Source organism: Engraulis encrasicolus, chromosome 17 (assembly GCF_034702125.1).
Source record: "Engraulis encrasicolus isolate BLACKSEA-1 chromosome 17, IST_EnEncr_1.0, whole genome shotgun sequence".
Lineage (NCBI taxonomy): Eukaryota > Metazoa > Chordata > Actinopteri > Clupeiformes > Engraulidae > Engraulis > Engraulis encrasicolus.
Window position 1 is genome coordinate 29,828,776 of NC_085873.1, and position 18,382 is coordinate 29,847,157.

The 18,382-nt window shown below is 42.2% G+C and overlaps 2 protein-coding genes across 2 annotated transcripts in view; both read left to right on the forward strand.

Moving 5' to 3' along the window:
• Window positions 1-904: 904 nt before the first annotated feature.
• On the forward strand, window positions 905-9,342 carry pvalb9 (parvalbumin 9). Its single transcript, XM_063221290.1, has 5 exons — window positions 905-1,109; window positions 2,062-2,129; window positions 2,498-2,630; window positions 4,888-4,997; window positions 9,269-9,342. Exons 2-5 carry the CDS (start codon window positions 2,069-2,071, stop codon window positions 9,292-9,294), a joined length of 330 nt encoding a protein of 109 aa, XP_063077360.1. The 5' UTR covers window positions 905-1,109; window positions 2,062-2,068; the 3' UTR covers window positions 9,295-9,342.
• Window positions 9,343-12,675: 3,333 nt separating this feature from the next.
• ccz1 (CCZ1 homolog, vacuolar protein trafficking and biogenesis associated) overlaps window positions 12,676-18,382 on the forward strand; it is a 34,788-nt gene continuing 29,081 nt past the window's right edge. The window contains exons 1-7 of the mRNA XM_063220593.1: window positions 12,676-12,826; window positions 13,593-13,668; window positions 14,062-14,158; window positions 16,218-16,315; window positions 16,432-16,525; window positions 17,192-17,272; window positions 17,515-17,562. Coding sequence (XP_063076663.1) covers window positions 13,655-13,668; window positions 14,062-14,158; window positions 16,218-16,315; window positions 16,432-16,525; window positions 17,192-17,272; window positions 17,515-17,562 — 432 coding nt within the window. The 5' untranslated portion in view covers window positions 12,676-12,826; window positions 13,593-13,654. The remainder of the gene's footprint in view (window positions 12,827-13,592; window positions 13,669-14,061; window positions 14,159-16,217; window positions 16,316-16,431; window positions 16,526-17,191; window positions 17,273-17,514; window positions 17,563-18,382) is intronic.

Here is an 18,382-nt window from a genome sequence, read left to right on the forward strand (position 1 = left end):
GATGACCTTATTCTACTGTACAAGGCCATTACAAATGTGACATAGGTATATTAAATAGATACATTTTATATGTTTTTTGTGGATAAGGAAGGATAGAAATAGCCTATGATTTAGGGAAAAAAAGAGTAGTGCTCAAAGATGAAAATATTTGCACCAGCAATTCTATGGAAATAAAAACATGCATATGAAGAAATGTGTTGAAAATATAATGCTGTGCCAACTATATGATAAACAACTCTTCATACATGATATAGACTAGTCCTATACTCACAAAATCCCCCTCAATACCACACCGATAACCATGTCGTTTCACAGCAGAATGGCCTGATGGGAAAGGGTCAATGAGACAATTTTGGTATCACTATGTCCGCTGCAATATTCTAGATTAGCATGGAAATACAGGATTAGACCAGTACCATCTGGTGTGATGTTTTACCTAGAGCGAGTGAAACGAATATTCAGGGATTTTATAAAGTCACTTTACCAATGTTTCTAACCAAGGTTGATTTAAAAAAATGTTATGTCACACATAGACCAACCTTCATATGAAATTGTAATGTGCATTACAGACATCATGTTTTAGCCAATTGGTGTGTGTGTGTGTGTGTGTGTGTGTGTGTGTGTGTGTGTGTGTGTGTGTGTGTGTGTGTGTGTGTGTGTGTGTGTGTGTGTGAGAGAGAGAGAGAGAGAGAGAGAGAGAGAGAGAGGAGAGAGAGAGAGAGAGAGAGAGAGAGAGAGAGAGAGAGAGAGAAAGAGAGAGAGAGAGAGAGAGATGCTTAGGCAGAGGCAGAGGCAGAGTAGAGGGAGGGGACGAATGCAATGCGCGCATCTTAATTTGCCTCTGGTGACTATGAGGGGGATGTCCATGTCCAGGTATCCACAGCCTATCTAAGCGCACCCGCAAGCGGATATAAATAGTAAAGGTTAATTAGTTAGCTAAGAAACTGGAGAGGGCCCTGACCATACGAATTTGATATACGGACAGCAGGTAACTCAAGCATCAGTCATTGTGCGTGGCAATAGGACCCTATATAAGTCCGCGTCGGCTGACTGCAGTCACCACAACGCCTTATCTTTGGATCACGGGAAAAGCGGAAAACCTAACAACGGTAAGTGGACCTGGCTGTCTTGGGGGTGCGTGACTATGGTTTTGGGACGCGTAGCTTGAAGCCCATGCAGCAGGCAACCTTTTGGATGTAGGTGCAAGGACTTCGTACGTGGCCAACACAGGTGTGTGATGATGATGTAGCCCAGGACGGAGGCGAAAGTGTAGCATTTCCATCTCGTCGAAAGTTTATTAGTTTAAGTTCATTTATCAGCACAAACAATTGTATTTGTTTTGTTTTTTTGTGATGCTGCAGGCTCTCCGCGTAAAAGAAGTCGTGCGTAACATGAAATGAGGCAAAATATTGCACCTGCACCTGACTGACACCGTGGGATAAAACTGTTTGAATCAGGCGATACACTTTACACAAAGCTCATTTTCTGTGGAGAAATTACCGCATGCATAGGATGCGGATCGTTCCGAATAGGGGCGCAGAATGGAGACGATGGAGCGCCAATGTATCCATATGCGTAAAAGAATCATCACTTTCGTCAGGACCAGAGACGGTTAACATAGCATGTGATCATATCGCCAATGTTTAAACTCGGTGGACAGTAGTTTACCTTGATGTGGATTGCATGACTTATTTTCTCCCTTTGTTGGTGCGTAAATGTAGTCTAACTGCTTTGCGATAGCATCAGAAAGTTCGCATTCAACTCCTTATCAATTACCTGGTTCGTCTGTAATCTAATTATCGTGAAACTAAAGTCTAGTCCCAGGGAGATTCATTATCGCATGGGCAGGAAAAAAGCAGTAGCCTAATTACAGAGGGCCAATTAACCGATCCGCGCGGCTGACTCGCGAATTAAGTGCAATTTGTATTTTTCTTTCTCCGAAGAAGTGAAAGCGGTTTGTTCATTAGAGGGGGGATGCTTTCAACTCGTCTAATTGCAGAATGCTTTCAACATGTATCGTGGTAGACAAGTAAATTATTTACCACTATGTTCTTCCGACAGGATTAATATGTCACTCACCTCCATCCTTTCCGCTGAGGCCATCGACAAAGCGATCAAGGACTGCCAAGGTATGCGCTTCTTTTCGCTTAACCTGGACAGTGGGTTTGGGGCATCATCAGATATAGGCCCACGACTAGGCTATTAGTAAAGGGCAACAGCAATAAGACAAATGAGGCACGGTTTACCTATTTATAATAGACTGGTGGACAGTGGCCAGTCTGGAGATTTCTGAATTGTACAAAGGTGTGACACTTTCAAACGTCGGTGTATAGATAGACCATATTCCCCTTCCCACAAAGAGAAATAGCGCAATGTAGCCATGTGGGTTGGCTACTAGCTCTGTACCTGCAAAACAGAAAGAGGGATTGTTGTATCTGCGGTTATCATTATGTCCCTGTATGTGTATGCCTTTTCTGTTTGTATACCTCTTCTGCAGATCCAGACACCTTCTGTTACAAAAAGTTCTTCCAGTTATGTGGCCTGAGCTCAAAGACCCCCCAGGAGGTCAAGGATGTCTTCCGCCTCCTGGATGACGATGACAGTGGATTCATTGAGGAAGCAGAGCTGAAGTAGGACCATTTGAAAATCTAATTTCATTGTTTCTCGTGTATAGACTATTCTGTGGTGCAGCACCACATTTTTTTTTTAAATCGAGCAAGTACCACAAATTGATCAACAGCCACACATACGGTATATGCCAATACCCCCAAAATGACGTTGGCGCTTGCCACTGGCCCTGTGTGTTTTGCCTGTAGCACCACAGACTGGGTCTGTGGGAAACACTGTATTTCATTTAATCTCATTTCATTATATGGATGATTTGGTTTGTAAGTCTTGCAAGCCTTGCAAGTAATCTTGCAAGCTTCACATAACAATGTGGCACAAACTGATTCCACTGGAATCTTTTTTTTTGACATAACATAAGAACCTAGGGCTCAATTGAAATGTCACTGCATTAACATTTGGGAAATAAGTGTCATTGTGTGCTGTCTTGTGAATGTCTGTTAATATACAGTTGTGTTTTCAACTGTAAAGGGGAACATGCAGTAGGCTACACAATAAAAAGTGCAGTGTTAATTCAACACCCAGAGAGAGCACTCTGGACCCAAATACACTGTTGAAGATGTTAACTTGTGTGGAATTAACACTGATTTTTACTATGTAGCCACATTGCTCTTAATTGGTTCGTCTGCAGCGAAGTGACTTTTCATGCAGAAAAAAAACAAGCCTTAGGATCATGTAAGGTGAATAGCCTTTTTTAAATCCGTTGAGAGCGAAAGGGAAAGACTAAATAAATAAAGAAAAAGCCTGCGCTGGATCAGATGTCGCATCTTCGTCATTTATGCAAGAGGTGTGTGTCATTCAGGCCATTCCACAACCCCATATTTTCTCCTAATCTAGAATTAAACAGGATTATGCGAGCTAATTGCACGCCCAGAACACAGAACTGGAGAGGACTGTGGGGAATTTGAGTAAGCCTTCTTTAGTGACGGGGACAGGGACAGATACGGGGACGAGAGACATCGTTGTGCTTGTGTGGCTTTAAAACTTTGGGGGATCGCATTGTGGGGTCAGCTGACAGTGGAAAAAAATGCCTTCTGGAAAACATGTGAAAAGATGGCAGCATCGTCTTTGAAGTAGCTTTTGATTAATGTACTGAGAGACGTCTGGAAATGTTACTTCAGCTTTGGATGTATCTGTCCCAACATGCACAAGAATATAGAATAGAATGCAATGAAGTAGAACAGAATGCTTTCTGCTATGCTATACTCAATATGAACTGAAATTTTAGAACAGAATGCTTTTTGCTATACTATACTCAATATGAACTGAAATTTTAGAATCATCAGCAGTGGAATAAACTATGGCAATTACATCCAGCCGGGGCGTAACCAGGACCGGATTATCCATAAAGGCCAGTGGCACAGTGCCCAGGGGCACCAACCATTTACAACCATTTACAGCCAGTTAGAAGACAAGCTTTATTCATTTTGTTCATAACGGGGCCATCTGTGAGGTGTAGTGCCTGGGGGCACCACAGTGTCTTCATACGGCCCTGGGACGTAACACCAAATTCTGAGCCCTATTATGCCCTGCTACAATTCCTGACATGTTGAGGCCCTGGTGACTCAGTCCCACTTAACCTTTAAGAGTGTACCGTCACACCGGTGTGACTGGAATGTTCGGGCAGTGAAAGTTCTATAGAATTCTGGGCGTCATTCAATAAAATATGGAATTGTAGAATCTTGCATTGTTATAGAACGCATTCTTTTTATAGAATGCTCAAAAACCCACTTAACCACCCTATTTCAACACCCCCTGATTACAAACCACATAGGCCTACATTTAATTTCTTCTAGCACCAGTTTCCCCACATGGTTCTGTCATGGCGCTTTTTGTGTACAGATAAGGCATGTTGTGAATGTGAGTATGCATGTGCATGAGCATGAGCGTGTGTGTGTGTGTGTGTGTGTGTGTGTGTGTGTGTGTGTGTGTGTGTGTGTGTGTGTGTGTGTGTGTGTGTGTGTGTGTGTGTGTACTCTATTTAACACTGTGATAATGTACTTGAAATACATTTTTGATAATAAAAAAACACTAACCCTATTTGGCATCTGCACTTACTGTATATTTCCTGTGCACTTTGTATCTGCAAGTGTTGTATGCTATAACTATGTCCTCGATTGTAAGTCGCTTTGGATAAAAGCATCTGCCAAATAATGTAATGTAAAGTTATCCCCAAACTCACACAGACCTCATGTTTGATGTACTGTATGTCTTCTAATTGCATAATTTCTTCTTATGTCTTTTTTTGCCTATCTCGATTAGGTTTTTCCTGCAACGATTTGTTCCAACTGCTCGGGAGTTGACCGAGAAAGAGACTAAGAGCTTAGTTTCAGCTGCTGATAGTGATGGCGATGGCAATATCGGAGTAGAAGGTGAGCCATGTCTGTAAAGATTCACATTTATCATCCAGGTCATGTCATGCAAAGAGTACAGTTGTTCTAAGAGACTGGACTTCTTCTTTTTTTTAATATATATTTTTAGGGGCCTTAATGCCTTTATTTGACAGGACAGTCTGAGATGGTGACAGGAAGTGGGACAGAGAGATGGGGTGGCATCGGGAAATGACCCCGACCGGACTCGAGCCGTGGGCATGCGAAGCCCAAATGTGGGGGGCTTAGTGCGCTGCGCCACAGCGCCCCCTGAGACTGGACTTCTTCATGAGGCCTGAAGTGTGTCTCTGGCCTCAATTGAGGATTCGGTAACGCTTTAGAATAAGGTTCTTCTAATAAGCGTTTATAGTCACGAGTAAGCAGGTAGTAATACCCTTACAAGAGCCCAATAACATGCTTATTAACTTTGTTAGCATCTTATAAGCTGCTTATTCTGTATTTATAGTGGTTTGTTTTTTTTGTCTTATTATTTACATCGGCACACATATCCATCTTGATATGCTGACTAATACTAGATATGGAGGCGTCGCAAAAAAGCCTACATTTTCAAGATGGCTGCCATGTGTACCGATTTTCATGCTTTTACTCAAATAAAGTTACTCATCAGAGGTTAACAACGTTAATAAGCATGTTAACAAAGTTAATAAGCATGTTATTGTGCACTTGTAAAGGTATTACTACCTGCTTACTAGTGACTATAAATGCTTATTAGAAGAACCTTATTCTAAAGCGTTACCGAGGATTCCTCCTTGCACAGATACAAGGAGGTAAAATGCAGGGAAATTAGAGTACATGGCAATAAACGAGGGATGTTACATCAACCAGACAACTGATGAACTTCCTCAGATGAGGAACGAAACATCTCTCCAGGCCCAAAAAGAAATCCAGCTGTTCACGACCAGAAATGTAGTACTACTAGAAGTACAAGTTATTCCTACCTAGAGGTAGATACACGGTAGTACTTCTTACTTTATACACCTCTGCTTACAACTAAACTGTCGAAACTGTGGATGGTGAGCCATCTTCTTTTATACTGTATCCTACTGTCATTGAGTTCATACACTGTAGGCCTACTTGCCTGTAGCCTGTAGCCTGGAAGCAAACTTGCCCAATAATGCCTATTGCTTTTTATCAAAATGCAGACTTGACTTGACAGGCCATTGCAAAACAGACTACCTACCTACTATACCAGTTATTCAGTAATTTTCAGTAACCCTCTCAGAGGTTTTGATCACGAGTCGCGCAAGCTATACTGGCATTGGCTTCAAACACTGCATTACTTGCTGTAGGCCAAATCCGGAAAAGGCAGGAAAAAAACACACCAAAATGAATAGAATATCATCTAATAATGTATGCTTTTTAAACCAATAGTCTTCATCATATGACAGATACTATGAAACGCAGACTACAGTACATATTTTACTGAAGTAGTCAATAACTTTTTTTGAAGTATTCAGTAACTCATAACTAACGTTTTGATCTTAGAGGTTTTGATAGGGACCATGCGTGCAAGCTATACTGTATACTCGAATGCCAAAGTGCGGAGAAGATATGATTAGGATCAGCTCAGCCATGATCCTCTCATCTTGTGCCATCTCTCTCTCTCTCTCTCTCTCTCTCTCTCTCTCTCTCTCTCTCTCTCTCTCTCTCTCTCTCTCTCTCTCTCTCCAATCCTTTCTTGAGGCAGTGGTTAATCAGATTGAAAAAAGGAGGGGAAAAAAATCTGCAGATGTTACAAAGGCAACAAATAGTCTGCATGAACCATAAACATACTACTACACACACGCACATACACACTTAGGCAGCCTGTATTTCTCCTACTACTATTACTACTCTAAATGGGAGGTTTACTAGGACAGGAAAATATGGCGAGTGACATGCAACCTCTACACCCCATGGCTATGAAATAGTTTTCAGCACAAGCTTGAATATCCTCAAGCCCTAACAGTTACATAAAGGGATTAAGCAAAGGAGATGACCGTAAAAAAAATATATTATTCAAATTGAACGTCCTTAATGCGCTGATATCAAACAGTGCTGGGAGGGATAGCCGCCTTAAAAAAATAAACATTTTAACACGACGACGTTAAGTGTTTGTTAATATGGTCGCTAATCTTTGAGAACAGACTGCACACCAGTGAAATTTAGTAAGGGATGTACGTACGCATTTCATAGAGAGCTCAATTTTGACAGCTCTGGGATTGTACACTGTCACGCAGCTACTCCTCTTCTCTGTTGCAATCCATGCATTACAATATACAGCAAATAATCCACATGCAGTGTGGAGAGTGTACATTTCTGTGCATTATAATGTAAAAACGTGTATACTGCGTTTCCAAAGTAGCATTACAGTTACTATTACAACTATTACAGCTGCCATTGGGGAATGTTGATTAATTCATTTTTGTAATACTAAGGGGCAGTGGTGTAGTCTACATACAACGCGGGTATACGGAGTATACCCACTTCTAAATTTCAGGGATTTCAGTATACCCACTTAAAATTGATTGATCCATTATTTTGAATGGCACAACTATATACAGTACCCACTTCAAAAAATCCTCAAACATATAGTATACCCACCATAAAAAAAGTAGACTACACCACTGCTAAGGGGGGTTGGAAGGTTTCTGATGAGGTCAAGGGGGCTTTTGTTAAAAAAGGGGTAACGGGTTAAAGCCCAAAGTCCCTCTTTGGCCAGGGCCCCAAAGTAAAACGGTCCTGAGACTTTAAAAAGTTACAATCATGAGGACATCACAGCAAGGGGTTGTCAAGCTCAGCATTTGCACCCATAGTCCCATGCATGCACTTCTGTAGAACAAACATGTAAAATTGTAACGTGTAACATAATATTTGTACATGTAATATGAAGTCTTTCTATTATTTAATAGGCAAGATAAGGACTTTAGCTGTGAAGATTAAGCAGTGAATTATCTTCAAGCGCTAACTCTTTGGATAACATGACCTAGGGCAGGGTTTCCCAAACTGGGGTGCATGCACGAGCTGAATTGAGCTATCGCGGATGTGTGTGTTTTCATACAGAAAATTATGTGTATGAAAATTATGTATTTTCGAATTGTATGGTGAATTGTATGCTGGAGGAAACATCAGGTCAATTAGAAATGAAGATTCCCCAAATGACTCTGCATAATGTGCAGTAATTTGTGCAGTGAATCCATACTTGAGTGGCCATTAGCACACCAAAACATTCGTTTAGGGGGTACGCAGCGAACCACATTGAAATGTTCAAGGGGGTGCGCAAGGAAAAAAGTTTGGGATCCGCTGACCTAGGGGAAAGAGAATGGCATTACAACTTTGTTAAAAACAGATTATGACGTCACAGCACGGGGCCGTCAAGCGTCCAGCATTTGCACCCATGCATGCACTTCTGTACTGCAGAGCAATCATGTAAAATTGCCATTTCAACATTTTCTACTGCACTCTTGGGAATGACAAGCAATGATGTAGCTCTTTTTTTGATAGAGCCAGTGTCAACGGGGGGTAAATAGAGAGAAATACATTCACTTTGTGTGTGTGTGTGTGTGTGTGTGTGTGTGTGTGTGTGTGTGTGTGTGTGTGTGTGTGTGTGTGTGTGTGTGTGTGTGTGTGTGTGTGTGTGTGTGTGTGTGTGTGTGTGTGTGAGGGAGAGAGAGAGAGAGAGAGAGAGAGAGAGAGAGAGAGAGAGAGAGAGAGTTATGTTCAAGTGAGCATGTAGGACAGAGACAGAAGGAGAGAGAATGTGTCTGCTGCTTTAAACGTGACTGAACACAATGCTTCTGCAATCAGAAATGTCAAAGACGCTAATGATGCCTTTCTTTCCTCCCTCCTTTCTTTCACTCTATTTATCGCTCCCTCTCTCTCATCACCCCCTCTTGCCCCCTCTATCTCTCAAACACACACCCACACATCCAAACTCTCACTCTCTCCTCCTTCTTCTCACCCCCCCACTCTCTCTCCCCCATCACCGCCTCTTCTCTCTCTCTCTCTCTCTCTCTCTCTCTCTCTCTCTCTCTCTCTCTCTCTCTCTCTCTCTCTCTCTCTCTCTCTCTCTCTCTCTCTCTCTCTGCCTCCTGTCTCTCTCCATCACCCTCCCCCCTCCTCTCTCTTTCTCCCTCTATCTCTCAAACACACACCCACACATCCAAACTCTCACTCTCTCCTTCTCCCAACATCACCGCCTCTTCTCTCTCTCTTTCTGCCTCCTGTCTCCCTCTCTCCATCACCCCCCCCCCCCTCCTCTCTCCTCCTCTCAGAGTTCCAAGCCATGGTCCTGTCCTGAGGGAGCGGCTCCCCTTCCAAGTCATCTCTCCATCATCCCGTATCCAGCCTCCACATACACACACACACACACACACACACACACACACACACACACACACACACACACACACACACACACACACACACACACACACACACACACACACACACACACACTCACACACACACAGTCTCAGTTCAGCCCGTCAGCTCTCCTGCTCAGCTCCTGTCCTCTCCTCCTGCTACTTTGTACCAGCAGTGACCAGTTTTTTTTTTCCCTTTTTTTTTTTTTTCAAAACCCCCTGCACAGACTCAGCCATTTTTATTTGCCTTTTGAATACACATTAGGAGATTTTTGTAGATGTGTCCTTGTTCACTAACCCTCACCTCACCCCAACCCACACACCCGCACCCCACCCACCCACCAAGCACACTGTCCCCGTGAAGGCTGGCCAGCAGGCTCAGAAAAAACCTGAATAAAAGCACACTGTTACTGTGACTCGACTCCTGTGTCCTGGATTTTCTGAAAATCCCCTTCTACCGCGTTATAGCATGCATTTGTGTTTATACGGTACCAGCGGGCTCTGTCTTTTTTAGCACGCAAAGGCAACATCTGTGCAATTTATTAACAGATCAGCTTTCTATCCTCGGCTCGTGGCCTAACACTACTACACTTGCTCCAAAAGCAAAACCCCATGCTGGGGCCATATGATCTGAACTTGTACTGTGAAAATGGTAAAGCATAATCCCATTCTTTCTAGGACTCATCCTCATATATTTCAAGGGTAATCCACTGCACATGCAGTATAGTATATCGGAGAATACTGTATCCTTTAATGCTTAAAATAAGATTCACCAGCATGCATCGTATTGCACCCTCTGGGCATTTATTCATACATATACGGTACATAACTAGAATGACTTCTGGTGGGTGAAATTGGATGCCATCTAATGCCATCACTGTGGGTTTAGTAAAAGTCACTCTATAAATGTCATCATGTCATGCTGTGGGGAAAAGGGATCTCTGTGTCGAGTCCTCGAAAGAACAAAAAAATACAAACAAGCGTGGCTTTAACTTTGGCTGACTCTGGCCAACCAGTAGGCTACCATATAACATTACATCTGACTTCCAGTGTCCATGATGATAGCCAGCACATTCTGGAATGCTGAGGGTTCTAAACAGGAAACATGGAACAGTGACTCAAATCATTCGAGGGAGAAGCAAAAAAAAAAAAATCCTTCAATGGTTGTATTATCTAATGTCTGAGAGAAGGGCAGGGCCGCTGACAGCTGTGGCTGGGTCCAGGACAAAGTAATCTGAAAGGATCCCCACCCAATAACTAAAATGTAATGAGGACTCAATTCTGGGCCCCCTCTGTCCTTGGGCCCGAGGCGGCAGCACCCATTTGTATTATGACAGGATTTCACTCAGGCAAGGATACATGACCCTATCATAAAACACGAATACTCTGACAGTTTAAAGTGGCCTTGCTGAATTGTCTTGTGATGTGACTCTAAAAGACTCAAACTGAGTGACATATCATATTCTTGCGTTCACATCAGTGGTGTAGTCTACGTAGAACGCGGGTATACAGAGTATACCCACTTCTAAATTTCAGGGATTTCAGTATACCCACTTATAATTGATTGGTCCATTGTTTTGAATAGCACAAATATATACAGTATACCCACTTCAGAAAATGCTCAAATATACAGTATACCCACCATAAAAAAGTAGACTACACCACTGGTTCACATCAACTGACAGCATTTATCCACCATCTGCCCAAGACTTTGTGATGCCTATGAAGGCTTTGTTTTCTTCTGTCTTAGATTTTTTGGGGCTTTTATTATTCTAATAGGACAATGAGAGGCAGCAGAAGGATCAGGAAATTACCTCTAGTCAGATTTGAACCCAGGACCCTGGTGTCCGGGTCAGATTAAGATGGGCTATAGGGCCCCTAGGCTACAGGTTTCTGGAGGCCCTAACAGAAGGTAAATTTTGTGACAAAATGATATAGCCAGCGTAATAATTCCAAGATAGGAATTAAGAGTAAAATATTTGCAGACAATTTTTTCAATACTGCTCTTGTCAAAATCCTGCCCTCCACTTCCCCCACCCCCCTTTGGTCAATCCGGCGGGCCCCCTGGCAAGTGGGGGCCGCCTATAGGCTGCAGACATAACTTGCCTTTGCATTAATGGCCCTAGCCCACTGAGCCACAGCAAGAATTTGAATTGAATTATTCAGAGGTGGAGTCTGTTGACACAGACAGCATGTCTTGAAAATGCTCGCAGCATATGCACGTTAAAATTTAAAAGCAAACAGAAGGGGACACAAAGAGGAGAGGGACAACAAGGACAGGTTAAGGTTACAGGCGGGGAGGGACCTCTTCATACCTCCTGCCCTGACCCTGCTCTTGTTTCCATTAGTGGACTCATCGGACTGAAAAAAAAAGACTCATACAATGCAGGGCCAATGAGGGGTGTGTGTGTGTGTGTGTGTGTGTGTGTGTGTGTGTGTGTGTGTGTGTGTGTGTGTGTGTGTGTGTGTGTGTGTGTGTGTGTTGGGTGAATGATCATTCGAAGGAAAGGGTACCCAAATTGGCCTCTACGCAACTATTTTTGCTCTTTGTAATATATTTGTGTATATACTGTAGGCTATACATATCTATATTATATCATATTATATTATATTAAATTACATTACATTACATTACATTACATTACATTATATTATATTATATTATATTATATTATATTACATTACATTACATTACATTACATTACATTACATTACATTATATGGGAACGTGAACACTTATGTCTTTTGCACACCCCTTTTAGCATCGATCCACCATGACTCATGTATGACCCTATGCTGCATACCTCAGTACCTCAGACAAATGCATGCTCAATACCACAGTTATTCCCTGAATGCCTCAAGTTTGGATACCGACAACAGCAATAGCCATGGAAACTAGGTGCAGTTGCTGAGACTGTGCAGTCGGGATAGGATAGCATTCTGACATTTCAAAATGCCCAGGTAAGGCACGAATGTTTGCTGATTTAAATAGCATTAATACGTTGCAAAATTGATCTAAATAAATAATTAGCCATGACTGCACTGCATCATTTAGGCCTATGACATTCTGTAAGAATGGTGAATTGTCTCCTTCTCTGCATATTTGGACTGATTTTAAGACCTGTTCATTATCTTTATTATCTATCTTCAACCATAAGTTGACTCTATGTGCCTGACATGTATTTGTCAAAATGTTTGTCAAAATTTGACCAAAAAACCCATCTAAAAAATATTGCTCCAACCAAAAGCTTACGGTTGGCCTACAAACTACGAGGAACAAACGACGTGGAACCTTTCACACTTCCCGCAACACACCCGGATTATTAAAACTGTAGCACGCCTGTAGCCTGTCAAAAAGCAGGAAGTATGTTGGATGTTTGCAATTGATCTCGACTTTCCACAAAGTTATCTTCTTTTACGCATTATTTGACAGCACGGACCGACTTTCTTGTTGACATGCAGTGAATGGTACGTTATTTTATGTAAAGGAGGGCCGACACCCAGCGAAATATAACGCATTTAGAGATATGCTAACTGGTGTTGCATATCCTGCAACGTATCCTGTGAGTTAAATGTTTGGATAACGTTAGATTAGAACTACCCTTATTCAAATATTTGCCGTATCCTTTGGTAACGAATGTTTATGTACTAAACATATTTTGGTCTTGTTCCGAGTTGTCATGTGGCAATCTGTTTTATTGTTGACATAAATTGGTTCTGTTTCCCTAGCTGACTAGCACCTAGTGTGCACAAGCTAGCAAAGTTGTATGAAGTTTACGAAGACTTGCTTTGGTTACCCTTGGTTGTCTAAGCAGTTGAAACCATAGATGTGTATAGTCTTCTATACACATCTATGGTTGAAACAATGCCAACTAAACAGTAACATGTCATTGTTCATCCCTGACACACGGCCAGTGAGTATCCCAAATAGAAGCAGGTTGGAAGAGCTAACTAACTAAATATAGTAGTAGTATGTAGAAAGCAATTGGCTATGAGCAGTCCGCCGTCAGTTCAGTTTTTTATTACATAGTTTTTACTCATTCTCTGTTAAACATAGCAAGGGTAGTACGGTAATTGTACACAGCCTGATATCCACTCTTACTGAATTTCCAATTTCAACAGGCATGCGATGTGTTCATATTTTATTAAAATTATTAATGTCGCAACAGACGTTGTTGGAAGTGGTCCTGACAAATCTCTGGCTGACATTTTACGTATACGGGCTTATTCTCAGGTTCTAGGCATGTTTACCAAGCTCCTGGGAAAGAGGAAGACCTTCAGAACTAAAGACCCCTCATGCTGATGATCAGGTAGACAGACCTGCTAACCATTAATGTCCTGGGGGGTATTCCAATAACATGATAAAGTGATGAACCTGGCTAAGCTAAGTGGTTGTTAACCTGCTAATAGATACTTCACAGGTGTCATTTAGTCAAGAAAACAAGTACTCCAGGGTCTTCTATTTGGTGATTTACCTCCACCGTAAGGTTAACTTAACCTGGCTTACTGCTGAACCAGGTTCTTGGAATACCCCACTGCCCCGTCAGTGTTACTAGGAGTTTTAAGTCATTTGTATTTATAACACTACCTAAAAGTTCATGGCCTCATTTTGGTGTGTGTGTGTGTGTGTGTGTGTGTGTGTGTGTGTGTGTGTGTGTGTGTGTGTGTGTGTGTGTGTGTGTGTTTGTTTGTTTTTTTTTCAGTCCAAGAATGGCTTCTGGAATGCAAGAGAAACAGTACACCCCGTCCTTATTAAATTTCTTCATTTATAACCCGAAGTTTGGGCCTCGTGAGGGAGAGGTTTGTGCTACTTTTCTTTCTGTCACCTCAACACAAGACTGTCTTGAGGTTTCTATATAAACAAACCAATTCATTCATTGGAACCTAACAACAGCAACAGCTCAGCACTCATCGAGTGTAGCCCTCCACCAGTTCAAATCAGCACTATTGTTTGGGTGTTTTGCCTTTATTATGACAGGACAGCTGAAGAGGTGAACAGGAAGTGGTTGGGAGAGAGAGTGATGGGTTAAGGTTGAGAAATGACACAAGGCTGGAATCGAACCCGGGTTCCCGGCGTAACAGTACAGTGCCTTAGCTGTTTGAGGCCAAAGCCAGCACTATAATTGAATTAGTTTGAGCTAATCTACGTCCTGACATTGGCCAATTTGTAGAACAGTATGTTCATGCAAGCAGGCACTTTGCAAACTTTGATCAACAAATGAACAAAGCAAACAAAACTGCTCGCTGTGAATTTGCAATCTTCGCTCTTCACTTGTTTGACACAGCTTAGGAATTGCTGTGTGCAGGTCTGAATGTCAATCTGGAACAAACATAGTATTTATTTACCTTCCAATTGTTTTTTGCCAAACAGTGGCATAGGTTATCATAAAATGAACTGACTGCAATTTCTGTAATTTCGCTTTACCTCATTTTTGAGTATGCAATAGCGTCTTTTTTCCCTATTGACTGAAGTTTTCACAGACATGTATTCACACTCTAAGGTCATGCATTTAGTTTTATTATGTATTTTGTGACATGAGAACAATAAGTTCTAAACCTATAATGGGGTCCTGAGATCGAAGTGTCACAGGACATTTTGCACGAGGAGGACAAGAACTGAAGGACAGAAGGGCAAAGACAAAGGTGGAGGAATAACCAGTGCTCTTGTCCACTTCATCCATGCTGCCCTACAAAGTAAAAAGGCATTGCATTGTTGTTATTAAATCACTTATTATTATGACATGTATCTCAAAATATATATAATAAATATAAGTTAAATAAAAAGATTTATCTGAAAGAATGTGATAATATAAAGTAACAAAACTGCCCTCTGCACATCGGCTCTGACAGCACTGTGGAGGACTTTAATAAAAACTTTAGAGAAAGTGGCAAGTCCTGGGTTTGAAGTGAAATGAGCAGTGAAGGCGGGTGGTGGGTGGGGGGCTTTTACTGAACTGTTGATCATCATCCCTCAGGGCTAAGGGACTAAGAGTAAATGATTAATAACATGTGGTGGAGTAAGAAGACGTCTACTACTAGGGGTGTAAATAGTAATCGAAATGTATCGATATATCGCAATATAATCTGAAGATTAAATCGAATCGCATCGTGTCGAGGGGCATTCTTAAGTATCGAAAATAATCGATGGCCCCTGCCCAATGCCCTAGCTCCATTGCATAATAGAAGTGGAAAAGTAATTGGAAAAAAGTCGAATTGAAATGTATTGTATCGTATCGTGGGGCATTCTTACTTGTTGAAAGAAATCGAATCGCATCGCATTGAATAATAAGATGTCGATATTGAATCGCATCGTCATGGAGGCTGTGATTTACACCCCTATCTACTACTAAACTCCATAGAGATGAGAGGATGATAATTGACTAGAGTTCCTGTGGCTATGGGTTTGTTGACATGAGATCACCACCTAAGCTGAGGATACACTCCCCGGTGTGCACCATCAGCAGATAAGCGGTTGGGTGGTTAGGGTGGCCGACTCAACTCGACTCAACCATGGGGCCAATTTAGTACCTGAGCTGCATAGTAGATCCAGCCCCAGTAGGCTTTCCCCTTGTGTCCTACCCCGCCGGGTTTCAATTGTGTTATGTTGTTTGCATGGCTTATCCTGGTATCCATGGTATGTTGAGTTGCATGAAGCAGCACAGAAACCGAGCAAAATATAGTGCAGTTAGGCAAATGCAAATGTTTAACAGTTACTATTGTGTGCTATCACAAGTTTGCATCACTCTCCCTGTTTTTGTCCATTTTAAGTTTTTTTTCCTGCCCTCACTTTGGTTATTTCTTGCCAGGTTGATTTGGTTTCTTCTACTGAATTGTTTTTGTACTTTTTTTTTCTTGATAGGAGGAGAAGAAAATTCTCTTCTACCACCCGAGTGAATTAGATAAAAATGAGAAGATCCGTAGCGTTGGACTCTGCGAAGCCATTGTGCAATTCACAAGGTAATTATGACATTTCTACCCTCTATATGGCTGAATCTCATATCACTACAAAATATCCAAGTCATGCTTTTTATGCACGAAGTGAGAGTCATACGCATGTTTTTTTTGTCCTCCAGAACGTTCTGCCCAACAAAGCCAGCAAAGTCTCTTCACACGCAGAAAAACAGACAATTTTTCTATGAACCCGAGGAGCATTTTTGGATGGTCATGGTAGGCTGCCTGTTTTTGTTAATATGAACAATTTAGCTGAGCTGCTTAACATTGAATTTTGGTTTGGGATGGTTATTGCATAAAGTATCCCTACAATTCCATGTACATATACTCTGTGCCATAACTATCACAAGCTAAAATGGATTCATAATGGTAGTCTTACTATAGGGACAGATAGCAGGCGTTGAAGGCACGTAAGTAATTAACTTTGTATGGAAGAGCAAGCGGCAGAAGCTGCAAAAGCGTTTCTAGCACTGAGGGCGTCAAAAGAGTTAAAAGAGAAGTTGACCTTCAGCGAAAAATATGTAATGAGCTTGGCGGCAGCCAAAAGAATGTTTACATTCTAGACAGAAGCTTCGATTGGTTGCTCTCCGTGATCGAGCTCTTCAGGTTGAATCGTTTGCCGCTTTCATTGCCCCTGCTCTTTCAACGCCTGCTGTCTGTAGAGTTATATGGTTGTAGGCATATTTAGATGAGTTACATGGCTATAGACTTATCAGATGCTTTTCAGCTTATTTACCCGACTTTATTCAGTCATTATGGTTTTAAATTTATGAGATTAGAAATTAAATCTAAGCACCAAAGAATGCACTGGTGGGTAGGTTTACTGCACGTTTGCACCAGTTTGCAAATCTCCAATGCTGTGGTTGCTTTCTCTCACTAAAGGTGGTGCGAAACCCTATGATCGAGAAACCCAACAAAGATGGCAAGCCGCCCACTGTCGAGTATCAGGAAGAGGAGATCCTAGTAAGTTAGAAAACGATCGCCTCGCCCTTATCCTCGTTTGCCTCTTTTCCAATGCCGGTTTTCTGGTTGGCCCACAGCTCGACACAGCACGACTCGACCGCCACTTTTTGCTCTTCGATTGAGCTGTGTCGTGGCCAAGAGGAAGGGAGGCATTTGTTGATGTTTTTTCTTCTCTCTCAGCAACTAGGCCATCGTGCACTTGTGTTGCCCTCCTTGTAATGATCTTCTCCTTCTGTGTGCAGGACTCTGTGTATGGGGCAGTGTTACAGCAGTGCTACAGCATGTACAAGGTAATAGGAACTAACTGATACTGCGCCGTTGTACTGTTTAGCCATCTGTCATGTCACCTTGCTGGTGGGCACACGATGAACTGTGGAAGGGCTCTCTCTCTCTCTCTCTCTCTCTCTCTCTCTCTCTCTCTCTCTCTCTCTCTCTCTCTCTCTCTCTCTCTCTCTCTCTCTCTCTCTCTCTCTCTCTGCACCCTTGTCGTTCAGGATTGTATTTCTCAGACCACACAGAGTTTTTTTTTTCTCCATCAGAGTCATTTCTATTGGCCAAGACTACCCTGACGTGTACAAGGGATTTGACTCTGGGCTCGTTTCATGTCAATTCACACATCCTCTCTTCAGGTGAAAAGTCGGGGAGGCACTCAAAGTTTGTGGGTTCCTCATCTAACAAGTCTGACAGGCGAACAAAGATGCGTCCGTCTATGCCAGGGATATTCAATTGTATTTCAACGAGGGCTAATTTTTCAAATTCTTCCCAGTAAAGGGGCCGAACTATACGCATGTATTATGGTTGCCGACTGTCAATGAAAAAAATATGGGAGACCTCATTGAAGTGGAGGGTCAGGGGGTCCTCCCCCAGGAAATTGTGCATTTCTTAGATGTAATTTCCTGCATTTTAACGTCCCTTGTCCCGTTTCAGCATGATAACGGAACCCATACTTTTATCTCTAAATTCCAAGAAAACGATTCTGTATTTGAAGGGGATTGTGGGGGGCCAGAACCTTGCTGTCCAAGGGCCGCATCTGGCCCCAGGGCCGCCATTTGAATAGCCCTAGTCTATTCACTCTGTCGCCTTCTGGACACAGGAGGGAATTAGAATGAG